Source organism: Lepidochelys kempii, chromosome 5 (assembly GCF_965140285.1).
Source record: "Lepidochelys kempii isolate rLepKem1 chromosome 5, rLepKem1.hap1, whole genome shotgun sequence".
NCBI lineage: Eukaryota > Metazoa > Chordata > Testudines > Cheloniidae > Lepidochelys > Lepidochelys kempii.
In genome coordinates this window covers 25,671,452-25,692,804 of record NC_136384.1, presented here as the reverse complement: position 1 = coordinate 25,692,804, position 21,353 = coordinate 25,671,452, and the positions used below count along the sequence as shown (strand labels likewise).

The following is a 21,353-nucleotide window of genomic DNA, read 5'->3' as shown; positions in this document are numbered from 1 at the left end:
CCAAGGGGAGTCTCTGATGCGCTTCAAACCGAGCGCGCTGTTTCAGGTAGAATAAACAAACTTATTAATTACAAAAGACAGATTTTAAGAGATTATAAGTCAAAGCACAACAAGTCAGATCTGGTCAAATTAAATAAAAGCAAAACTCATTCTAAGTTGTTCTTAATACTTTCAGTGCCCTTACAAACTTAGATGCTTCTCACCACAGGCTGGCTGGTTGCCCTTCAGCCAGGCTCTCCCCTTTGATCAGTGCTTCAGTCACTTGTTGCTGGTGCTAGATAGAGGTTGTCAGGACTGATTCCCCGCTCTGACACTTTGAGTGCAGAAGGTGGGGGCCCGCAAGGATTCTAAAAGTTAATACTGGCCACTCCAGGCAGGTACTAAACTCCCAAGGTCACAGTTTTTCTCTGACCTTGGATGGGTAGATGCTGCCACCACCCAAGTGCAAAAAAACCCCCTTGAGACCAAGGAAGGCGCACTTGGGAATTCCTCCCTGTGGGGTAACCCCAAGCCCTTTCACGCCCCGTCTGGGGAAGAGCTGAGAAAGAAAACAAAGGAAATCAGCTGTTGCCACCAGCTAATTAAACAACATGCACAAACCTCTTGGGGGGGGGGGGGACCCAAATACATTCTTGTTCTTAAAAAAGGTAAATTTTATTAAAAACAAAAAGAAAAAAATACATCTAAAACTTACGCGTTTTGCTAGATCTTAAAAAAACCCATTTACAAAAATTAAGCTTTAAGATAGCTCTCTTGAGGTTTATCTTAAAGGTTACAAGCAAAACAAAAGCATTTGGGGATTAGTACAGAGGAGTCCATAAGCCAATAAGACATAACTCTAATTGCGTCTTCCTAGACATTCTCTGATTTACTTACATATGGGGGGTTTCAGATAAGCAATCTCCAGGTATGATCTGATGGCTTTTCATACCAGTTTTAAAGCTTCACAGCATAACTGTTGCCCTGTTCCTCTCTTCCTTGGAGAACCACAACACATAAACAAAGGGAGTCTTTTTCCAGTTTTAAAAAGTTCTAATCCTCCCATTGGCTCTTTTGGTCAGGTGCCCACTCACTTCCCTTTACTTGTGGACTTGTTAACCCTTTACAGGTAAAGCAAGTAGAGAACATCTACTATCAGGGGTTTTATAGCTAACTGGCTGGCTGGGTGCCCATAAAAGGGAGCTACCCACCCCTTCATTTATTACAGAGGTGGAAGAGAGAGCATGGCAAACGTGTCTTCCTTTTATCATGTTCTTTCTTCCCTCTTGGCTTTGTGCCCCCCTCTCCTCCCCCCCCAGGCCTTCAGAGTGGGTGAGCATTACCTCATTGTAGTCCCAAGCTGACCAAGGGAAGGGACTCACTCGAGAGTCCAACAGATCCTTTGTTGCTGCCTAGGTCAGTGTCCTTTATTCCTGTGAGGCTGGGCTGGGTTTGTCCCATACATGCCCTGATGAGGTGTGAACTGCCCCTCTACTCCTGGAGAGTTTTGCCTTGGCTTGTTTTAAGCCAGAAGGACACATTTTCAGGCTCATAACTATATACATGAAATTACAACCTGTAACATTACTATAACAACAATGCTCAGTGCATCATGAGTCTTCCGAAGACACCCAACATGACAAACTTTGCATTGGATACCACACAGTTATATTATAAGGATGAACATGTGGGTGCAGGGTGTTCCCCTGAGGTACAGAGCGTCACACCAAGATCACATGGGAAGTCTTTGACAAAGCTGGGAATTGAACTTGGATGTCTTGAATCCTCATTCTTCATCACAAGACCACCCTTTCTTGCAGCTGGGTGTATTCCTCTGTAGTGTTAAATATCTGAACTGTTCTTCAAAGCATACTGAAAAGAGATGCTCCTTAATAAATCCCTTAGCTGCTTTTGAAGGAGAGAGTGATGTTAGAATGCAACGGTTAACTATTTACTTTATCTTGTATTTGGTACAGATTGTTTAGAAAATCTGTTATGGGTCCCAGGGACAAATTTCAAAAGCTGTTTTTTAAGACTGTACGTTTTTATACTGGAGGGAATGTTGTTTATGACTGTTAGGCAACTTTGTTCTTATCTCAAACATAGCTTGAAGAATATTGTCTCCTTTTGGCTAGCCATGCCAAAAATAATATAATTATCAGCTGTACAGAGCAGGATTGTTTCAGAGTTTCATTCTTTTTTTTTGCCCTTTCCTCCTGTTCTGCGGACAGGTTTTATAGCACAATATTCAATTTAACTCTCTTCAGATTTAACTGATAATCGTACTCCTAATTCTCAAATGCATTCTGGTTTGTTAGTCTTAAACTAGTACTTTAAGTCAGCATGTGTTCATTTTCTGTTTACTTTATCTAATAGCATTCTTTATAATGGTTGGCTGCTTCAAAGTCACTTTGTCTTCTACAGCTTGCATTGAAGGGATCTAACTACAGTGGACTACTGGAGCGACATCATATTCATACAAAAAATGTGGAGCATGTTGTAGACAGTTTACGGTAAGAGCATACAGATTAGTGATGGTCTGGAGAAGTTTGGTTTGTGACAGACTAAAATAATTTTTCACTAAATGTATCTGGGGTGACAAAATGTTCCTGAAGTCTGGGAATGTCTGTTTTCAAGGTCTATACTGGATTATTTTACAAGAATTAGCATCCTGTATCACAAACCCTTACTCACTCCAGCTGTCTGCGCTGGTGATGATGACTGGCTGGCTGCCTGGTTACATGTTTTCGAAGACCATTCCTACCAGGTCTATAGCATGTTGTCCCATCCCCGCTCTACCCATGCAATCTGTTTCTTTAGATTCTTTATTAACTTGATCTATTACTCCATATGGAGTAATTAGACTGAGATTATGATGTAAATAGATCGCAGGTGTACAGTGTATAGTGCAGCCTTGCCCCAGGAGTTGTAAAGTAAATAAGACTGATGATAACACTTCAAATGTACAGCACATTGGTTGATCAGAAGTCAAATTGCGGTAAATGCAGATAATCTCTTTTAAAAATGAAGGTTGAAGTGAGGGTTTTTTTAATGAAGAGTTTGAGTAAAGAATGTTGTGATATCTGGTTAGACCAAGTGTATATAGTGCATGAAGTTTCTGGCTAGAGCGAACAAATGACATAAATGTTAGTGATTGTGTACAACAGTGGAACAACTTAGTGAAATACCTTTCGCAAAACTGATTTAATTAAAATGTTGTATAACTAGCTTTTCATACACAAGGCATTTTAAGTCTTAAGTATTTTATACTTACTCCCCCAGGATAATAGCTAACTCTCATTAACTGTGTAGTACTAGTTCATATTATGTAGATCATGTCAGAGTACATTGACCAACAATATTCATAAACTAAATATAATTGTAACTTAAAAACTGCCCTTCATATTCCCCTGAAAGCTTTAATTAGTATGCTGTGTGGTTCCTTGTCAAACTATCTCTGTATCTTTTAGGAATGAGCAGATCGAGGTCCGTCTTGTTAAACGCCGAGAATATGATGAAGACACAGTTCAATGGGCAGATGCTGTTATATCAGCAGGAGGTATTAACTAGTGCCTGGGGAAAGGTGTCTTGGATTTAAGTAAATTTTAGTAGATACGTTTGAAGCAGTATGAAGAATTAAAATGCTTTATACTCATAAGAAAGTATACCTATTGTATTGGAAGTATATCTGCTATGATTAATTTGGCATTATTGAATGGCTTGGCCCATTTATTGTCTTTTTACTCTTGCTTTAATTTTAAGATTTTTAGTAAGTGAACACACATGCTTAGTGGCTTTGGGGAAGTTTGTGATACAGCATGAAATATGTAAATTGTAGAATTGAATAAATGCTCAGCTTGTGTAAAAAGCAAACAGTATGTTCTGCTGGAGACCCTGTCATACTTAGGTGTCTGTGTTAGTAAAGATGAGCAATTTATTTTTCTCCTGCTACTTTCGCTTCCCCCCCCCCCCCCAACCAAATCTCTTGCTCACACTCTCATTCATCCAGTTAGCTTGATCATTGAACTAAAATAATAGCCATAAGACTAAACCTACTAGTTCAAAGACTGATCATAAAGAGGGGGATCCCAGTGCAAAACAAATACCCTGCTAGCTGTTGGGATTCTTTCCAGGCAGTTGTCCCTAGATGGTGCTTGTGGGTTTCATCGTTAGTGTTAGCCTAACATCGTTAGGATAGTAGGTGTTCGACAAATTCAGAGACCTCCAAATCCCCTCTCCTGCAAGTTGGGAAGAACAGTCTCCTCTTCTTCTTCATCCATACAAAATGTATTTGCTGCTGCAAGGGAGCTCTGGTCTCTGCTGCTCTACTTCTTTCCAAGTTGCTGCTTTTGAGGGAATGTCTGTTATTTTTTCTCCTTCCCTTAACCTCTGACTTTTGGTGTTCCTCCCAGTGATATCTCCACTACCCACCTGTGCTACTGCTTATTGCTTTCTAAAGTAGCAACAGAGAAATTGACCTGATTCTTGTCCATTTCAAAGCTGCCTACACAATTCTGAATAGCAACAGTGAAAACTGATGGAATTATGTTCAGTTTTTACTTTGTTGGCAAAACTATAATTATCAGGAGAGATACTGGAGCTGTTTGCAGTGTATTCTTGGGTCTATATTAGTTCACACTTGCTCACGTTTGGAGATCCTCTTTGCAAACGTGAGGGCTAGAAATTTAATATGTATTTTCAAATGAGAGCTTAAAATTTAAAGAAGTTGATGGTACTTACTTGGAAAAGATTCCTACTTGACTGAGTAGTTGATTTTTAAAGCCCTGTTATTAGGGAAACATCTATGTCCTTTGTTGGATAATAAACAACTGGAAGTCGTAATTTAAAAAAGAGAACATCACGTACAGTTGAGGCAGAACTAAAACCCAAATGCTATTTCTGAAGTGCATGATGGATGTTAAGAGTTGTATTACAGATGTACCTTATTCCCTTCTTGTATTGGTTGTAGTTCTGATAAAAAAATAATTAACAGCCCCTTTTTCTTAGAAAAGGTAGCCAAAGAAGTTTGGCTTTTCTTAAAATTTCAGTTTTTGTTAATGTATAAAAACCTCCAGATGCTAATCTAAGATTTGCCAATGCAAAATGTGTTGTCCAAGCCTCAGATAAGTGGTGCTTTCATTGCTGCTCCATTGTGCTGCTTATAAATCTTTTGGATTTTCACTGCAATTCTGAATTCATTTAATATCTTGGTAGTATCCAACATTTAATTTGAAGGTCAGACAAATGTTTTCAGTGCAGAATAACAATTCACTGTTTTATTTTTGTGCAACCTATTTAACCTACTGTCTAGCAACATTACAAATGTGATTGCAATGTTAATGTCTATATACGACACTGAATGCATCCGATGAAGTGAGCTGTAGCTCACAAAAACTTATGCTCAAATAAATTTGTTAGTCTCTAAGGTGCCACAAGTACTCCTTTTCTTTTTGTGGATACAGACTAACACGGTTGCTACTCTAAAACCTGTCAGTTTAGTTTGGAATACTTAAATTCTTAAGTAAAAATAATCAGCTGTTCTTCATGCTGTTTTTCTTTAGGTGATGGCACAATGTTGCTGGCAGCTAGTAAAGTCTTCGACAGATTTAAACCAGTTATTGGAGTAAATACTGATCCAGAAAGGTAAGAACAGTCTCTCTACTTAACGTAAACCACAGTACTGTACATACTACATAGAGTACAATTATTACTCTGTGTGCAATTTTAGTTATCAGATTAAACTGTTGCCATTATTAAGGTGAACAGTATTATCAAGCAGAAATGTTTTCACTTATATCTATAGTCAGTAGCTCTTTCCATCCATGTTCATGTGAGCCTAGCATCATTTGAATCCCATGCTGGCTCCAAAGCAAAAAGCAAGCATACACTTGATGAATGGAGATTAACTACTATTGTTTCAAGGTGAGAATATTTCTTGTTTCCTGAAAGTCTCTTGACTGCTGTTGGGCTTTTCCTAGGCTAGAGTTGTTGGTCTTCTTGTAATGTGAGTTAATTGACAGGTGACTCAAGCTAATAGAATTGTACATGATCTAAATACTCCACAAATGCTTTTCCAGGATACACGCATTTGTTCCCAGCTATGGGACCAGGAACAAATATTTGCAATCATGTAAACTCAAGTTAATTGTGTCAATTAACTACTCCTAGGGGGATTCTGTGTTTAAAAAAAAAAAAAAATTAAAAATTCTGTGCACAATATTTTAAAATTCTGCCTATTTTATTTGTCCAAATAACACCATATGGTCACACCATTTTCAATTATTTTGGTAATTTATTTCAAAATACCTGTCAGTGGGTATGTCAGTAGCAAAAAAGATTCAGGAATTTTTTTTGACAAATAGATTCCTTACTAGGCATATTAATACAGAACCTTAAGTAATAACTCATTTAAACTACAATAAAGAAATGTATGTCCTGCACCCCTCAGAAACATTGCAAAGGCTTCTGGGGGTCAGAGGTAACAGAGGAGCTGAGGGAGAAGCAAATAATTCCTGGGAAGGAGCCTGAGAGTGAACCTGGAGGGTTGTTGGGTGACAGTAGGAGCAGTACGGAACAGGGTTTGTTTTTTTTTTGGGGGGGGGCAGGGTGGAGAGGAGTTGTTAGAGTTGGGGAGCCTCCCTCATGCAGAGACTGATCCCTAGCCTCTCCCATTCAGTAAAGCACATCTGCCTCTGTCCCTCTGTGTCCCTGCACCCCCACTCAGCCACCCCTCCTCCTTGTCTCTGTGTGTCCCTGCACCCCCACTCAGCCACTCCTCCACCCCTGTCTTCATGTGGCCCTGCATCCCCCTCCTACTCAGCCCCTGGCTCAATGCTGTCATCCCACTAGCTCCTGTGACCCCCTCCAGCAGCCCCCTCAGTCTGCCCCCCCCATATCCTGTGCGGGGGGCAGGGTGCTGTGAGGAAAGCAGCTTCTCCTCCTCCTTCTCCAAAGCTGTCTGCTCTGGTCCTGAGCCAGCTGCCCTCTCTTCTGGAACCACAGCAGCCCCTCGTGGGTGAAAGGTGTAATTGCAGCGCGTCTCCAGTAGAATGTATTTTCTGCAGGCAGGGGAGAATCTTCAGGGGGACATGAATTCTGCACTTGCACAGTAATGCAGAATTCCACCAGGAGTAAATTAACAGCAGGACAAAATCAAAATCTCTAGTCTAGACAAGGCCATATGGAGTTAGTTGAAGACCAAGATCTTCAAAAATAGGAGTCTTAAGTTAGGCATTCAAATCTGTGTTTAGACACTTGTCTGATTTTTTTTTTTTTTTTTTTTTTTTTTCAAAAATGGCAAGCACCCAACAGCTCCTGTTGAAAATCAGGCAGGTGCTTAAACATGGTTTTCCTTAGAGTGACTGTGCACATCTGCATTCCACTGAAGATGTGTGCATCCAGTGTACTCAAGTTGGAGACTTTTGTCAGCAGTACAACTAGGTCGACCGTGTGCCTCAGTTCTCCTCCTGCTCTCAGGTGAGGGTATAAATGGGATGTGTCTGCCACCTACCTCTCAGTTCCTTCTCATGCCTGTGATGAGAGGTGGAGCCCCTGTAGCATTTGCTTCAGTTAGCCAGTGTCTCTAAAACTTTTAGTATATAGTTAGCAGTGGTTAGTAGTATAGTTAGTTAGAAAGTTTCAGTTTTTAGTAGCTAGCCTGGATGATTTTGGTGTAGAAAAAATTCCCAGGTTTTAAGCTGTATGCCACATGCAGGGCTGTCATCCTTGTCACAGGTAGGCGGAATTGCTGCTTGATTTGTCTTGGGGAGGGCCATGTGAGGGACAGATGCTCTATTGTATCTCCTTCCCCACCATAACTGAAAAATAGAGGGCTCCCCTCATGAAAGAGGTGATGTGTCCGCATTAGAATTGAGCTCTGGTTGTGCGGCCGGGGACTCAGAATCAGACAGAAATGACCCTCCAGCTCCTTCTGATTCAAAATGCAAGTCTAGTGACAAATGTCATGCTTCATCTTTCCTGTCAGCTTCCTCGAAACAATGCAGGCATTCTGATGCTGATGAGCTTGAAGTCTTGGACTTCCCCAGAAAATTTCTGGGAAGGCCTCTAATACCAGTTTGAGATACACTCGTCCTGTCTGAGGCTGCACTTCTGACTTGGCACCTTCAGGGCTGTTGAGGCCCCGTATCTTTATCTGTGCTGGATTCTTAGTCCTCCTTTCACCCATTTCAGTCTGTCTTGGCTCCATCAGCACCATCCGCTTCACTGACATGCTTACCTGAGGTGCCTTCCACTGTGTAGGCCGTCTTGTCTTCTCGGAGTGTGTGTGGGGGTCCTCCTTTGTTTTCCATACTAGACTCTCCTCTGGTGCAACCAGTGTCAGCTCCCTCATGCACCTGGCACCCTTGGCTCCATCTGTTAGTCATCTCTCCGACCAATTAGGCTGGCACCAATCATTTTGTCTGCATTCCCTCCACCCTAACCCTTGCTTCCTTCGGACCTTAATGTGTCTCCTATACTTGGGTCATGTAGAACATCAAGGGGAACTGCTCCTCCATACTCTGAGGATGTTTGTTTTTTCTTCCAACTCTGAAAGAGGAGCCTGTCTAATCCTCAAGGTTGTTTAGGTTATCTTACAGGTCTTGTTCTACTACAAGACCTCAGGGTCAGCACTGGTCTTCCTATAAGGAAATCCTAGCATGGGGTCTCCCACTGTGGATGGCTTAACTCGTGCAGAATCTTCCAGGACTTACTGGTCCAAGAGACTGTAGACGTCCATCACAGTCACACTCTAGGAGGAAGTCTCCTACTTCCTAACTGAGGAAAATTTCTGCTCGGTATCCTGCTACTATCCTTCAATCCACTGAACTGGACCTGTGGAGAAGGAATTAACAGAGGAGCCCTTAGATCTTCCTCCCCATGTTTTTCCATCTTCACCAGATAAGGCAATCACTTCAGAGTCCTGCCCTCCCGCGATTTCTTCCTGGAGGAATTCAAGTCTTTTGGGACCTCATGAAGAAGGTGGCCTCCTCTTTAGGGATGCAGGCAGAACTTGTGCAAGAGAATCCACATACTTTCCTAGATGTTTTACAGTCTCCTGCACCAGGAAGAGTTGTCCCATCACTGAAGTCTTACTACAGCTGGTGAAAACTCTCTAGCAGACTCTGGCCTTTATACCTCCTTTGGCAAAGCAAGTGAACAGATGATACAAAGTCCCTCCTGATTTTGACTGTTTCTTTATTCATCCAGTTGATGATTTTTTGGTGATCGCAGCTGCTAATGACTATTCCAGTCAATCTCACCCAATCACTCCCAAGGATAAGGAATTTAAGAAGCTGGAGTTATACATCCAAAAGGTTTATTGCACCATCACTCTTCAAATGAGCCTCACTAACTCTCGGGCTCTTTTGTCAAAATATTATTTTAATAATTACTTTGCAATTTCCAAATTTGCTGACAGGTTGCCAGAGGAATATAAAGAACAGTTTCTAGCTCTGATTTCTGAGGAGCGTATTATAGTTTGTACATCCCTTCAGGCAGCCATGCCACTGATACAGCTTTGTGTTCTGTAGCCACTGCAGTCATCATGCAGCATGCTTCCTGGCTGTGGCCTTCGGGCATTCCAGGGGAGCTTCAGAACACAATAGGGGACTTACCTTTGCAGGGTTCTGAACTCTTTTCTGCTGAATCAGATGACGCTGTATGCACACTGAAGGACTCTTGCATAATACTTTGTTCGTTAAGAGTTTATACTCTGGTTACAAAGAGGAAACAGTTTAGGCCCCAGTCTTACTCCAAACCCTATTTCCAACAGAAGTCACAATATGCCTCTAAGAGAAAGTCAAGATCTCTTTGATGTCTCCAACCATTTTCATCGGAAGGAGGCCCTTCTTACCAGACAGTTTCATCCTCCAAGCAGTCATTTTGACTTCTTGCTCAAGGACAACACACCAGCTATATTTGCTCCCTTTTGGATCATGCTTACCCTTCTTTCACTGTGCTTGGGAAAGCATCATATCAGAAAAGTGGGTGCTCAGTACAGTGAAGGAGGAATATATTATCCAATTTACCTGAGCCCCACCTCCCTCCATGTCTCCGTCTCTTCCCCACGCCCCATCCCTTTTCAGGGACACTTCTCACGAGACTGTATTACTTCAAGAACTACAATCTCTTCTAGAATTGGGAGTGATAGAAGTTCCTCACCAACACAGAGGAAAAGGCTTCTATTCCTGGTATATGTGCACAGTCACTTAAAGGAGAAAAAAACATTTGCCTATATAGTAACTGTTCTTCAAGATCTGTTGAGCACATATACATTCCATGACCCTCTCACATACTTTGGACATTACATACAGTGGTGTGAAGGAACAGAGAGGGGGGTGGCAGCCATATCCCTTTTATGCCCTCGCCTGATAGGACTAGTTGTCCAGTGGTACTGCTGGCAAAAGTCTCCAACTCAAGTGCATTGGGCACACTTATACCTGTAGGGGAATGTATTTGTGCACAATGCATCTCGAAGAACAACAGTTACTCTGCAGGTATGTAACAGTTTTATTTAGGATTTTAATTTGTCTCCTAATTTTGAAAATCTTGGTCTCTGTCTCGTAAATCATATAGAGTAATCTGGAGTATAAATTTGCATCTCTCTGCCACCAATGAACTGTGATTAAACCCGTCTTATGAATGAATGTTGGGTGTGTTACGAATTACACCTGGTAGGACACGCACACCAATGCTGCGAATTACACCTGGTAGGTCACGCACAGTTCGAATCTAGGCTGAGGCACAGAAACAAAGTCCACAACTGCAGAGTTCCCAAAAAACACTAAGTTTATTACGCTCGAGCGTGGTGCCCCCCTGCTAGCCGGGGGGGACCCTGAATACAGATTATACAAAGGTTATATATTTTTTAGCAAAGCATGTTGCCCTCGTGCATCGGAAACCTTAGCCAATAAACAAACCCTTGTCTTATCTACCACCTATCCCTGCTTGGTGCATTCCTCGTGCTATACCAGTATGTTAATTACACAGCATGGTCCTAAAGCCATGCATCAGTAACTTTTATTATCAGAATGGGAGGCCTCACATCAAGGCCAAGAGACAGGGAGTTAGACTGACAAAAACCAGATACTGGGAGTCAACGCAGGCTGGAGACGAGGAGGATTTTCACAGGGATTCAGTATCTAAGGATCACTCCTCCTGGTGTATGATGTGCTGGCATTTAAACAATGGTGGGCCCCAAACCAAAATGGACTCACATGTGCTAACTTTTCCTTAACAGGTGCATGAATTTGCCCACCTCCCTCCCCATGTGGACCTTTTCCCTTGAAAAAAGAAAAGAGGGGATGGAGACATATTTTAGATCTAATACTTTTAAGCAACTTTGTGAAAGCACAGAAGTTTGGGGTGCCTCTTGTAGGAATAAGAAAAGGAGTACTTGTGGCACCTTAGAGACAAATTTATTTGAGCATAAGCTTTTGTGAGCTACAGCTCACTTCATCGGATGCATTCTATCATTGGGTCCAGGGGATTGGTTTTCAGACCTTGATCTTCAGGATGCATATTTTCACATTGCAATTCACTCCTCTCACAAGAGATGCCTTTGCTTTCTGGTCAGGCAGGACCACTTCCAATATAGGTACTCCTATTCAGATTTTTCTCTGCTCTGAAAGTATTCTCAAAGGTTCTGGCAGTGGGCACTGCCTGTCTTAGTTGAAAGGCAATGATAATTTTACCATACCTTGATGACTGGCTATCAAGGACCAGTCTTACAAAGTTTGTTTTTCTGTAAAGATAGCCTTAGCCTTTTTCCTCAGGCTTGGTCTCCAGTTCATCAACAAAAAGTCCATGCTGACTTAGGGGCATCCTTAGATGCAGTATCAGCAAGATTTTACATCCCCACAGAAAGATTCATGACTATCATACCTCGTTGCAAAGATTCAGATAAGCCAGCAAACTTTGGCAAGAAACTGTCTCCAACTCTTGGGACATATGGGAGCTTGTACAATTGTAACACATTATGCAAGGTTACACCTTTGCTGCTTCCAGGGGTGGCTCAGAACAGTTTATTCATGGAACAGAGTCTGGATAGGTTGATATTAGTCCGTCATCAAGTATGAGACTTCCTCACTTGATGGAAGGACCCTCATAACATCTGTGTGGGTGTTCCCTTTATCCAACAATTACCATAACGACAGATGCATCTCTGTTGGGAGGAGGGCGCACCTAGGGACACATACCATTCAGGGAAGATGGTCTATTCAAAAAGTGCATTTGTACATCAACCTTTTGGAGCTGAGGGCAGCTAGGAATGCCTGTATTCACTTTCTTCCAGTTATCAGAAATAAATCTATCAAGATCATGACAGACAACATAGCTTGCATGTTTTACATCAATCCACAAGGGAGAGTGAGATCCTCTTCTCTTTGTGCAGAAGCAATAAAGCTCTGGAACTGGTGTATAGTCAGTCACATCCTCATTATGGCGACGTGTCTTCCAGACCTACAAAACAGCAAAGTAGATGCTCTCAGCAGACTCTTTTCCTAAGATTACAAGTGAGAGTTGGATTCTTGACCTCTGTCACATCTTTCTGGCCTTGGTGTTTCCAGAGTTGAGCCTTTTTGCCACTGCCACCAACAGGAAGTTGAGATAGTATTGTTCAAGAGGGGGGCTTGGCCTTCATTCATTGGGAAAATCTTTTCTCATTCCATGGATGAGGAGCCTTCTGTATGCATTTCGCCCAATGCTTCTAATATTAAAAGTGATGAACAAGATCAAGCAAGACAAGGTCATACTAATAGTTCCAATGTGCCCAAGACCATTCTGGTATCCTTACCTCGTTCACCTGGCTGTTTGTTGGGTAGTAAGTCTTCCGACCATTCCTCATCTCCTCTTTCAAGATGCTGGTCAGACCTTCCACCCCAATTTAGGAATTCTTCAGGGCTTGGCTACTCCATGGTTTGTAGAAATAGAAACTTCCTGTTCCACAGAGGTACAACAGGTGTTAAACAGTAGGAAAGGATCCATGTGAAATATTTAGCTCCAAAAGTGGAAGAGATTGAACCATTGGTGTGACCAGCATTGCCTTTCCTCCATTCATTCTTCCCTCTTGGCTTTTCTTGACTGCTTTCTGAAATTGAAAGTCAGGATTATCTGTGAGTTTTATCAGAGTCCACTTGGTGGGAATGACTGTTGTAGCCCAGTTGAGGGATTTTCTGTTTTCACTCATCCCATGACATTGAGGTTTATCAAGAGATTGAAGAACTATTTCCCTCAGATTAAAGAATCCATTCCTGTATGGGATCTAAACTTGGTACTTTAGGTGTCCTATAAGACCTCCCTTTGAACCAATGGCTCCCTGTTACTTCCTTAACCTTTCCATGAAGATAGTCGCCAAAAAGGCCATCACCTCTACCTAAAGAGTCATGGAATAGGGGGTCTAATAGTGTGCTCCCCCCACTCCATTTACAGTATTTTTCAAGTATGAGGTTTTGTTACGTCCACATCTTAAATTCTTTCTTAAGGTGTTCTCTGAATTTCACATCAGCCTGGTCATCATTCTCCTAGTCTTCTTTTTTCTGAAACCGCATCAGACCAGGGAGGACATTGCAAGGGTGTTAGCCTTCTGTCTGGACAGAACCAAGCTGTTTTGGAAATCTCCCATCCTGTTCATATCAATTGTTGACAGAGCCAAAGGGACCACGGTTTCCACTGAGAGACTCACCAGTTGGATTTCTGTATGCATTATTTCTTGTTATGAATCTGCTGATATACAGTCTCCTCCTACCATGTATAGCCCATTCCACAAAATATCTATCTTTCTCTTTCTCTCTCTCTCTCTGTCATTACTCAAACATGTTCCTATTGTGGAGATTTTCAAGGCTGCAACTTGGACTTTGATACACACCATCGCCAATTATTACATGGTGGTCCATTCTTCTAGATCAGATACTACCCTTGGAAATCCGGTCTTGTCTTCGATCTTGAACTCAGCTCCAAAGCTCCTACCCCTGGCTGAGGGTACTGCTCGGTAGTCACATGAAGTTAAGCACCCAAAGGGGCAGTACTCGAAGGAGAGATTTACTTCATTCAATAACTGGAGTTCTTAAAGATGTGTCCCTATGGTTGCTCCACCACCTGTGCTGCCTCCCATCTATTTTGGAGTTTCCTCTAGGGACTTTGCAATGGAGAAGGAACTGAGGGTGGTTCGCCTGCACAGCCCTATATCACCTCAGTGCTGGCAATGAGGATGTGTACAGCAAGCACATGCACGGGCCAATGGGCACTGCTACTGAAAATCTCCAATCAAATGTATGGATGCATGCACATCTGAAGTGAAGCACCTAGAGGAGAACACCTCTCAAAGAACTCCAGTTACTGCACAAGGTGAGTTAACCTCTTCTTCTGTGGTCTGTTTAGAAGTGTGCATATGCCAGATGGTGAAACTGATGAGGTTCATACCTGCTATAGTGTACAGACAGCACTGGAGATCTGTTCAGCTCCCAGAAAGAAAGAAGGGGTTGAAAAACTTTGGTCTGCTATCAACAGGCTTCCCAAAAGTACCTGACCTATTAGTATGTGTTAGGGGTAGCCAACCGGCGGCTCTGGAGCTGCATGTGGTTCTTCAGAAGATAATATGCGGCTCCTGTTAGGAGCCAACTCTGGGGGGGGGGAATGGTGGGTGTTCAGCAGCCCTATCAGCCCTTCAGTGCCTCCTGTCTGCTGGCAGCCGCCCCCCCCACCCCCCATCAGTGCCTTCTGCTCCCTCCCCATGCCTTCTGCCCTCCACGATCAGCTGTTTCGCAGCATTGAAGAGGCTCTGGGGGGGGAGGAGCGAGGATGCAGTGTCCATCCCCCAGCGCCACCTCCTTCCTCTATGCCTCCTGCCCGCTGTGATCAGCTGTTTTGCGGCTAACAGGAGGCTCTGGGAAGGGGAGGAAAGAGGACACGGCTCACCTGGGGAAGGGGGTGGAATGGGACAGAGGTGGGGCAGGGGCAGGAAGAGGTGGGGTCGGGGTAGGGACTTGGTGAAAGGAGTGGAGTGGGAGGCGGGGTTTGGGGCAGAGCCCATGCCTGTGTCTCCTTGAATAAAGCACACAGTGACTAGCTGGTGTGGAAATTTTTAATGAAAATTTTTCTTACGCCATCTAACAATGGAAGGCAAGTGCAAATGGAAAATAAAGTACACAGATGAAAATTGAGGCTTCCAACAGGAGTGGGAGAATAAGTACTTTTTTGGTGAACGTACTGGTAAGACCGTGTGTCATCTTTGCCAGACGTGTGTATCTCAGTTCAAATCTTCAAACTTGCAGCGTCATTTTGCTTCTAGCCATGCATGTGTGGATCAAGAATTCCCACAAGGTTCTGAACCCTGCACTTTAAAACTGAAAACTTGGAAAAAGCAAACACGTGTAGAAGCCCAGTTCTTCACCAGATTTGCCAGCTGATCGCAGACTATAACGTTAGCCTCCTATTATGTGGCTGTCAAATAGCCCATGCAAAAAAGCCCTACTCTGAAGGCGAGTTTATAAAACCATGCCTTACTGATACGATTTCAATCCTGTCACCAGAGAATGAGAATCTAAGGAAGGAAATTCCTGGCCTACAGCTTTCATGCCACATAATAGAAAGCAGAATCTCCAACTTGAATAGTGACATCAAATCACAACTGCACTTGCAACTTCAGCAGTGTGAGTATTTGAGCATCACTTTGGATGAGTCATGTGATGTACAGGATAAACCTCAATTATCAGTATTTTCCCGGACTGCGTCTGATGACTCTGTAAGGGAAAAACTCCTTGATATCGTGCCACTAAAGGATAGAACTCGTGGATGAGATCTAAAGGAGGCATTGATGATGATAGTTGCGAAACACCACTTCCCTTTACAGAAGCTCACTGCCATTGCAACGGATGGGGCTCTGCCCATATGGGGATCTGTGAATGTATTAGTATGACGAGAGCTTTCCTGAACTTTAGACATTTCACTGTAATATTCTTCGGGAGCAATGGTATCTAAAAATCTCAAATTTGATCACATCATGAAACCTGTCTTGCACATTGTGAATTTCATTTGCTCAAATGCACTCAATCACAGACTATTTCAAACTCTAATTGAAGAACTGGATGAAGACAACTTCCTTGCCGATTTGCCATTTCACTGCGCAGTTCGATGGCTCTCGAGAGGTAAAGTTGTTTCTTGTTTTTTCAAGCTCCTGGAACCAGTCATATTGTTTATGGAGGAGAAGCACAGAATACACCCTGAGCTTACAGAAACTGGGTGTGTTCTAGATTTGGCATTTCTTGCAGACATGCTGCTGCATTTGGATAAGCTAAATGTAGATTTACAAGGAAAATTCCAGTTGCTGTCTGATCTAGTGCAAAGCGTATTTGTGTTCATGAACAAACTGCAGTTGTTTCACAGACAAATGGTTGAGGGAGCGCTGACGCACTTTTTCCCTCAATGTAACAACTTCAAGCCAGATCAAAAGAGGATGCAGCCGAACCCCTAAAACGGAGCGCAACTAGGTATGCGAGCATGATTAAAGATCTTAAGGACACTTTTGAGGAAAGATTCCAAGATTTGCAGCGGAAAAGATCTCAGATCAGATTTCTGATTGACCCTTTTAGTACTGAAGCAGATTGTTTGGAGCCCCCTTTAGTCACTGATGAAGAAACATCCCGGAAGGAAATAATAAAACTTTTGGAAGATGGCAGATGGAAATCTGCTCAGAAGACAGAGGGGACCCTTAATTTCTGGAAATCTGTACCAAAGGATAAATACCCCAACATGAGAGATGCAGCCCTAAAATTAGTCTTGATGTTTGCCTCGACCTATCTTTGTGAGTCTGTTTTCTCAACATTCAAACATGTGAAATACAAACACTGATCCATTTTGACAGACAGCCACTTAAGAGAACTGCTGTGTGTGCGCACAGGTGAACACAAACCAAACTTCAAGGGAATTGTTGAAAGCAGTGATTGCCAGAAGTCCCACTAAGTAAAAAGTTAAGACAAATTGTTATTGTTAACGATACATTATAAATGCATAATAAGTATACCTTATCAAATTATATGATTGTGCATATATATAGATATCTATACGCACACGTACGTACGTTCCTCCTCTGCCTCGGTGGGTCCTGCGCTTATTGGCGGATTGCCTTAGAGATTCACGGCAGCCCTCAGTTTGGCCACTCTTGCTAGTGGCTCAAACCTGCTGTCCACTCAGCTAACCTCATCACTGGCCAGCATGAGGGAAATGGAGAACAATCTCTGCAATCTCTGTGTCCCACCTAGTGGGTCGGGGACAGGGCAGATCCCTTTCCAATTTAGATCTTCCCTTCTGGTGTTTCTCCCAGACCAGGTTAAACTCCTCCTGTGTCCGATCAGGGGATGGGGGGGTACCCGGGCCCACCCTCTACACCGGGTTCCAGCCCAGGGCCCTGTGGATAGCAGCTTTCCACAATGTTCCCTGTATCAGCTGCGTGACAGCTACAACTCTCTGGGCTACTTCCCCATCGCCTCCCCCCAGCACCTTCTTTATCCTCACTGCAGGATCTTCCTCCTGAAGCCTGATCACTCTTGAACTCTTCACTCCTCCAGCAGCACACCTTCTCACTTCCTGCTCCTGGTGCACCACCCTACTAACTGATGGGAGGTCCTTTTTAAACCAGGTGTCCTGATTAGCCTGCCTGCCATAATTAATCTAGAAAGTTCTTAATTAGCTCCAGGTGTCTTGATTAGCTTGCCTGTCTTAACTGGTTCTGGCAGGTTCCTGATTGCTTTAGGGCAGCCCCTGCTCTGGTCACTCAGGGAACAGAAAACTGTTCACCCAGTGGCCTGTATATTTGCCTTCTACCAGACTCCAGTATCCCACTGGTCTGGGTCTGTCTCACAATATATAATCATTACATATTACTGTGGCGCTTCAGCAGTGTACATTGGTAAATTCTGGTTCTTTCTCAGGCTCGGGTTGGGCACCCCTGTTATATATGTACTCATGTGGCCCCCTGTCAGCATATTATCAGAATGCCTCACAAACAGTTTAATCTCAACAACCCCTATGAGTAGGGAAACAGTCTCTCCATTTACAGAAACACAGATCAAGTGACTTGCCCATGGTCATAGTATGCTTGTGTAAGTAAATCCTTTTCCTCATTTCACATAAAATATTTGGTAGCCTAAGGCATTCTGCTCTTTTGCACACTCTTAGTCAGAGCTGCCATGGCAGAAAACAAAAACAAAACAAATACTTTTCATATGCCAGTTCAGATTGAGGGCAGAGAAATACTGCTTAGCTGTCAGTTTTTAAAAAACATGTTTGAATATAGTACTGGTGAAAAGTGGTTCGACAGCCTTCGAGACTGAAGTCTGGTAGCCCCAGAGCAGGTACATATCAGGCAGTGCAAGTTTGCCCACACTTCTTCCATTGTGCCTCAGTCCTGTTCTTCAGGGATAATTGCGTAGGTCTGTTTCTCTGCTGTGTAATTGTTTGCTTCTTTGCAAGAATTGCCAGCAGGATTGCCTAGGTGTACTAGTTGTGATTTTGAATGTATACAACTTGTTTGTTGAGATGAGTCATATTCTGTTTTCACATAGGCTACCAAATAGCCATCTGATAGCAGTAACTGCCAGTAGCATCCTTGTCTGGATTTGACTCATCTACCTACAGGTGAAGGGCTCTATAACCCATTGCCATGGAATAATGCCGAACTTCCTAGTGAGAGAGATTACAACTGCTTTTAGGAAATGAAAATCTAACTTTGCTTTAATGTAGCTAGCAGAGCACTCCCAAAAGGGTCCTATTCTCACTGCTTTGACTGCCAGCTCAGTTGTTCTGTCTTCTTTTCACTTTTAGATCTGAGGGCCATTTGTGTTTGCCTGTACGATATACACACTCCTTTCCAGAAGCATTACAGAAGTTTTATCGTGGTGAGTTCAGGTAGGATTCTATCATCTTTGTTTTTACAAAATATATTTCCGAAGGAAAGCATGTGTAATGATGGCAGTTGTACAAATAAGAGAATAAAATTTAATAAAATAAATGCATTAAATCGTGAACTGAATTTTGAGGCTTAACATCTTGAAGGATGACCATGAGCCGTGGTGAAGACATTGAACTGGGGTTCGGGAGACCTAGGTTCAGTTTCGAACTCTACCAGAAACTTATGATGTGCCCTTGGGCAAATCACTTAAACTCCCTATCTTGGTTCCCCATTTGTAAAATAATACTTCCGTCACAGGATTGTTGTGAAAATAAATTCATTAATGCTCGTGAGGCACTCAGTGCAACTATAGGGCCATATTCGTATCTAGAGGGATAGAAAGGTAACTAATTCCAACATTATACAAATTGCATAGTTAATCAAAGCTAATGTGAGGGTCTTGCAATTGTTAATAGAGTGGCTTAGGCACAAAGTAAAATGGGGGAAGCATTTTAGTGCTAATGCTAGCTTGTTAGCTATAGCTACTAGACACTTGTACAAGAACTGATGAGCAGGTAACTAAAACTAAGCATGATCTTATTGCAGTTTACATTAGAGGGCAAGCTCTAACTGTGGAATGAACAATGCTATGAAACAGGATAAGAATTGTTCCCTTGTACATACCAAATTTGAGGCAGAAAAGGGACAAAAGGGACAAAATATTTGTGGAATTTTAATATACCCTAAAACATAATTTGTATGTTAATGTTTTTGCTCAAAAAGAAAAGTAGTACTTGTGGCACCTTAGAGGTGCCACAAAGTACCCCTTTTCTTTTTGTGAATACAGACTAACACGGCTGTTACTCTGAAACCTGAGTTTTTGCTCAAGAAATTTTACTAGTTATGAAAATAAATCTCATAGTTGCGATGTATTATTGTAATGTATTGTAATTGTATCTAGGAGGGCTAGACATAGAGCCTTTTGTACTAGGAACTTTACATGTTAATATTTGGTGCATTTTATTTACTGTCATAGACAAATTCAGTTTGTAGTTGGATTATAACGTAAACTAGATCTATGGCATGGCAGAGTTGACATGTAGCATCGTGACTGAAACAAACTAATATGGTCAGTTTATCAAGACTAGGTATGAATAACTAGATGATTCGATCTGCATGGGTAAATGGAGTATCACTTCAACACTGGTAATTCCATTCGTACTCTGACCTGGTCTGTAGTGAGGAAGCTTTCTAAACTTTGCACCATTTTAAGTGGTTCAGTTCTACTGGTGTTAATATTGGAGTCCTGGTGTGGATGGCCTTCATGCTGCTGCAACAATTGATCAGACCTGGTCACAGCAATGTTTAGATGACCTGGTGTTAAAAAGTTATTGCAGCTTGTAGACTTGTATGCTAGTGCTCTGGAATTGATGTTAACTCTGGAAATAAACCTATTGTGATGAGGCTTTAGCCTCTCCACAGGTAAGATTCCAGCTTGGCTTTTGTTATAAGCCCAATTTTGCCCTCTCCTGCAATCTAAAATCCTCCAAGTTGTTATACTAGATCTTGTCTAAGAGAGAACTTTTCTATCAATTCTGAAGGAAATGGTACAAGAGATTCTTGAATTGTCACTCTAAAAATACAAGTGATTGCTGGAGTCCAATATCGCATTTAATATCTAAAAAGCTATTTTGGCTCACCTCAGGAGGTGGCTTACATTTATTTTTTTAATTTTCTTTGTCTGAATCCTGTACCTGTTGGACCCATGGTAACTTAGACACATATCTTTACAAGTGGAATAGTGCCAGTAAGACTCCCGATCTGTCCTCCTCCCCCCCACACCTAGTCTGTCTCCTTACCCAGCCAGTCCAATACCCCACCCACTCGTTTAATCTCCTTGCCCAACTAGTCCCAGCCTCCACTTCCCACATCCCTTGGCTCCTAGTTCTAGTTTCTCTTCTCCAGTGCCAGTCTCACCAGACTTCATGTCTCAATCAACTCCTTTTCCTCACCCCTGATCTGGCTTCTGTCCTGTCTGCATTCGAATCAGGTGTCATGTTGCCTGGATGTCACGGGGGAAGAGTGCGGGGATGGACGACACAGAAGAGAGGCTCCCTGCTCTCCCTTCCAGTGTATGGCCCTGGTCCAGAGCTGCCCTTAAAGACAGGGAAAGTCTGGCTTCGTCTTTGTAGCCGTGGGTTGGAGGGAGCATGTTCAATCTGATCAGAGCTAGGAGCTGTGAGAGGTTCAAGCACATTCAGTGAGGATGAAATCTTTGGGGATTTTAGGTGTTAAAGTATAACAAGTCTCCACTGATCATGTGTGACTTGCAGTTTTTCAGAAGCTTATAACTTGGCCAAATTTACATGGATTTTCATGGGGGACAGCAGAAGGCACATCCATGACAGAAAAGGATACCACGTGACAAATTCAGCATTCCTTCTCCAAAACATGGGGGTATTAGAACCGCTCAAAGAAAAGGTCACTAGAA

General features: G+C 42.6%; 1 protein-coding gene across 6 annotated transcripts in view; it reads left to right on the top strand.

The window, feature by feature from the left end:
* The window catches only part of NADK2 (NAD kinase 2, mitochondrial), a 63,710-nt gene that overhangs the window by 17,328 nt on the left and 25,029 nt on the right, over positions 1-21,353 (top strand). For 5 of the 6 annotated variants that reach the window (XM_073343761.2, XM_073343758.2, XM_073343757.2 and 2 more), the window contains exons 2-5: positions 2,404-2,492; positions 3,450-3,538; positions 5,541-5,622; positions 18,796-18,879. In XM_073343761.2, the coding sequence (XP_073199862.1) occupies positions 2,404-2,492; positions 3,450-3,538; positions 5,541-5,622; positions 18,796-18,879 (344 nt within the window). The remainder of the gene's footprint in view (positions 1-2,403; positions 2,493-3,449; positions 3,539-5,540; positions 5,623-18,795; positions 18,880-21,353) is intronic. The other variant, XM_073343762.2, reaches the window with a different exon arrangement.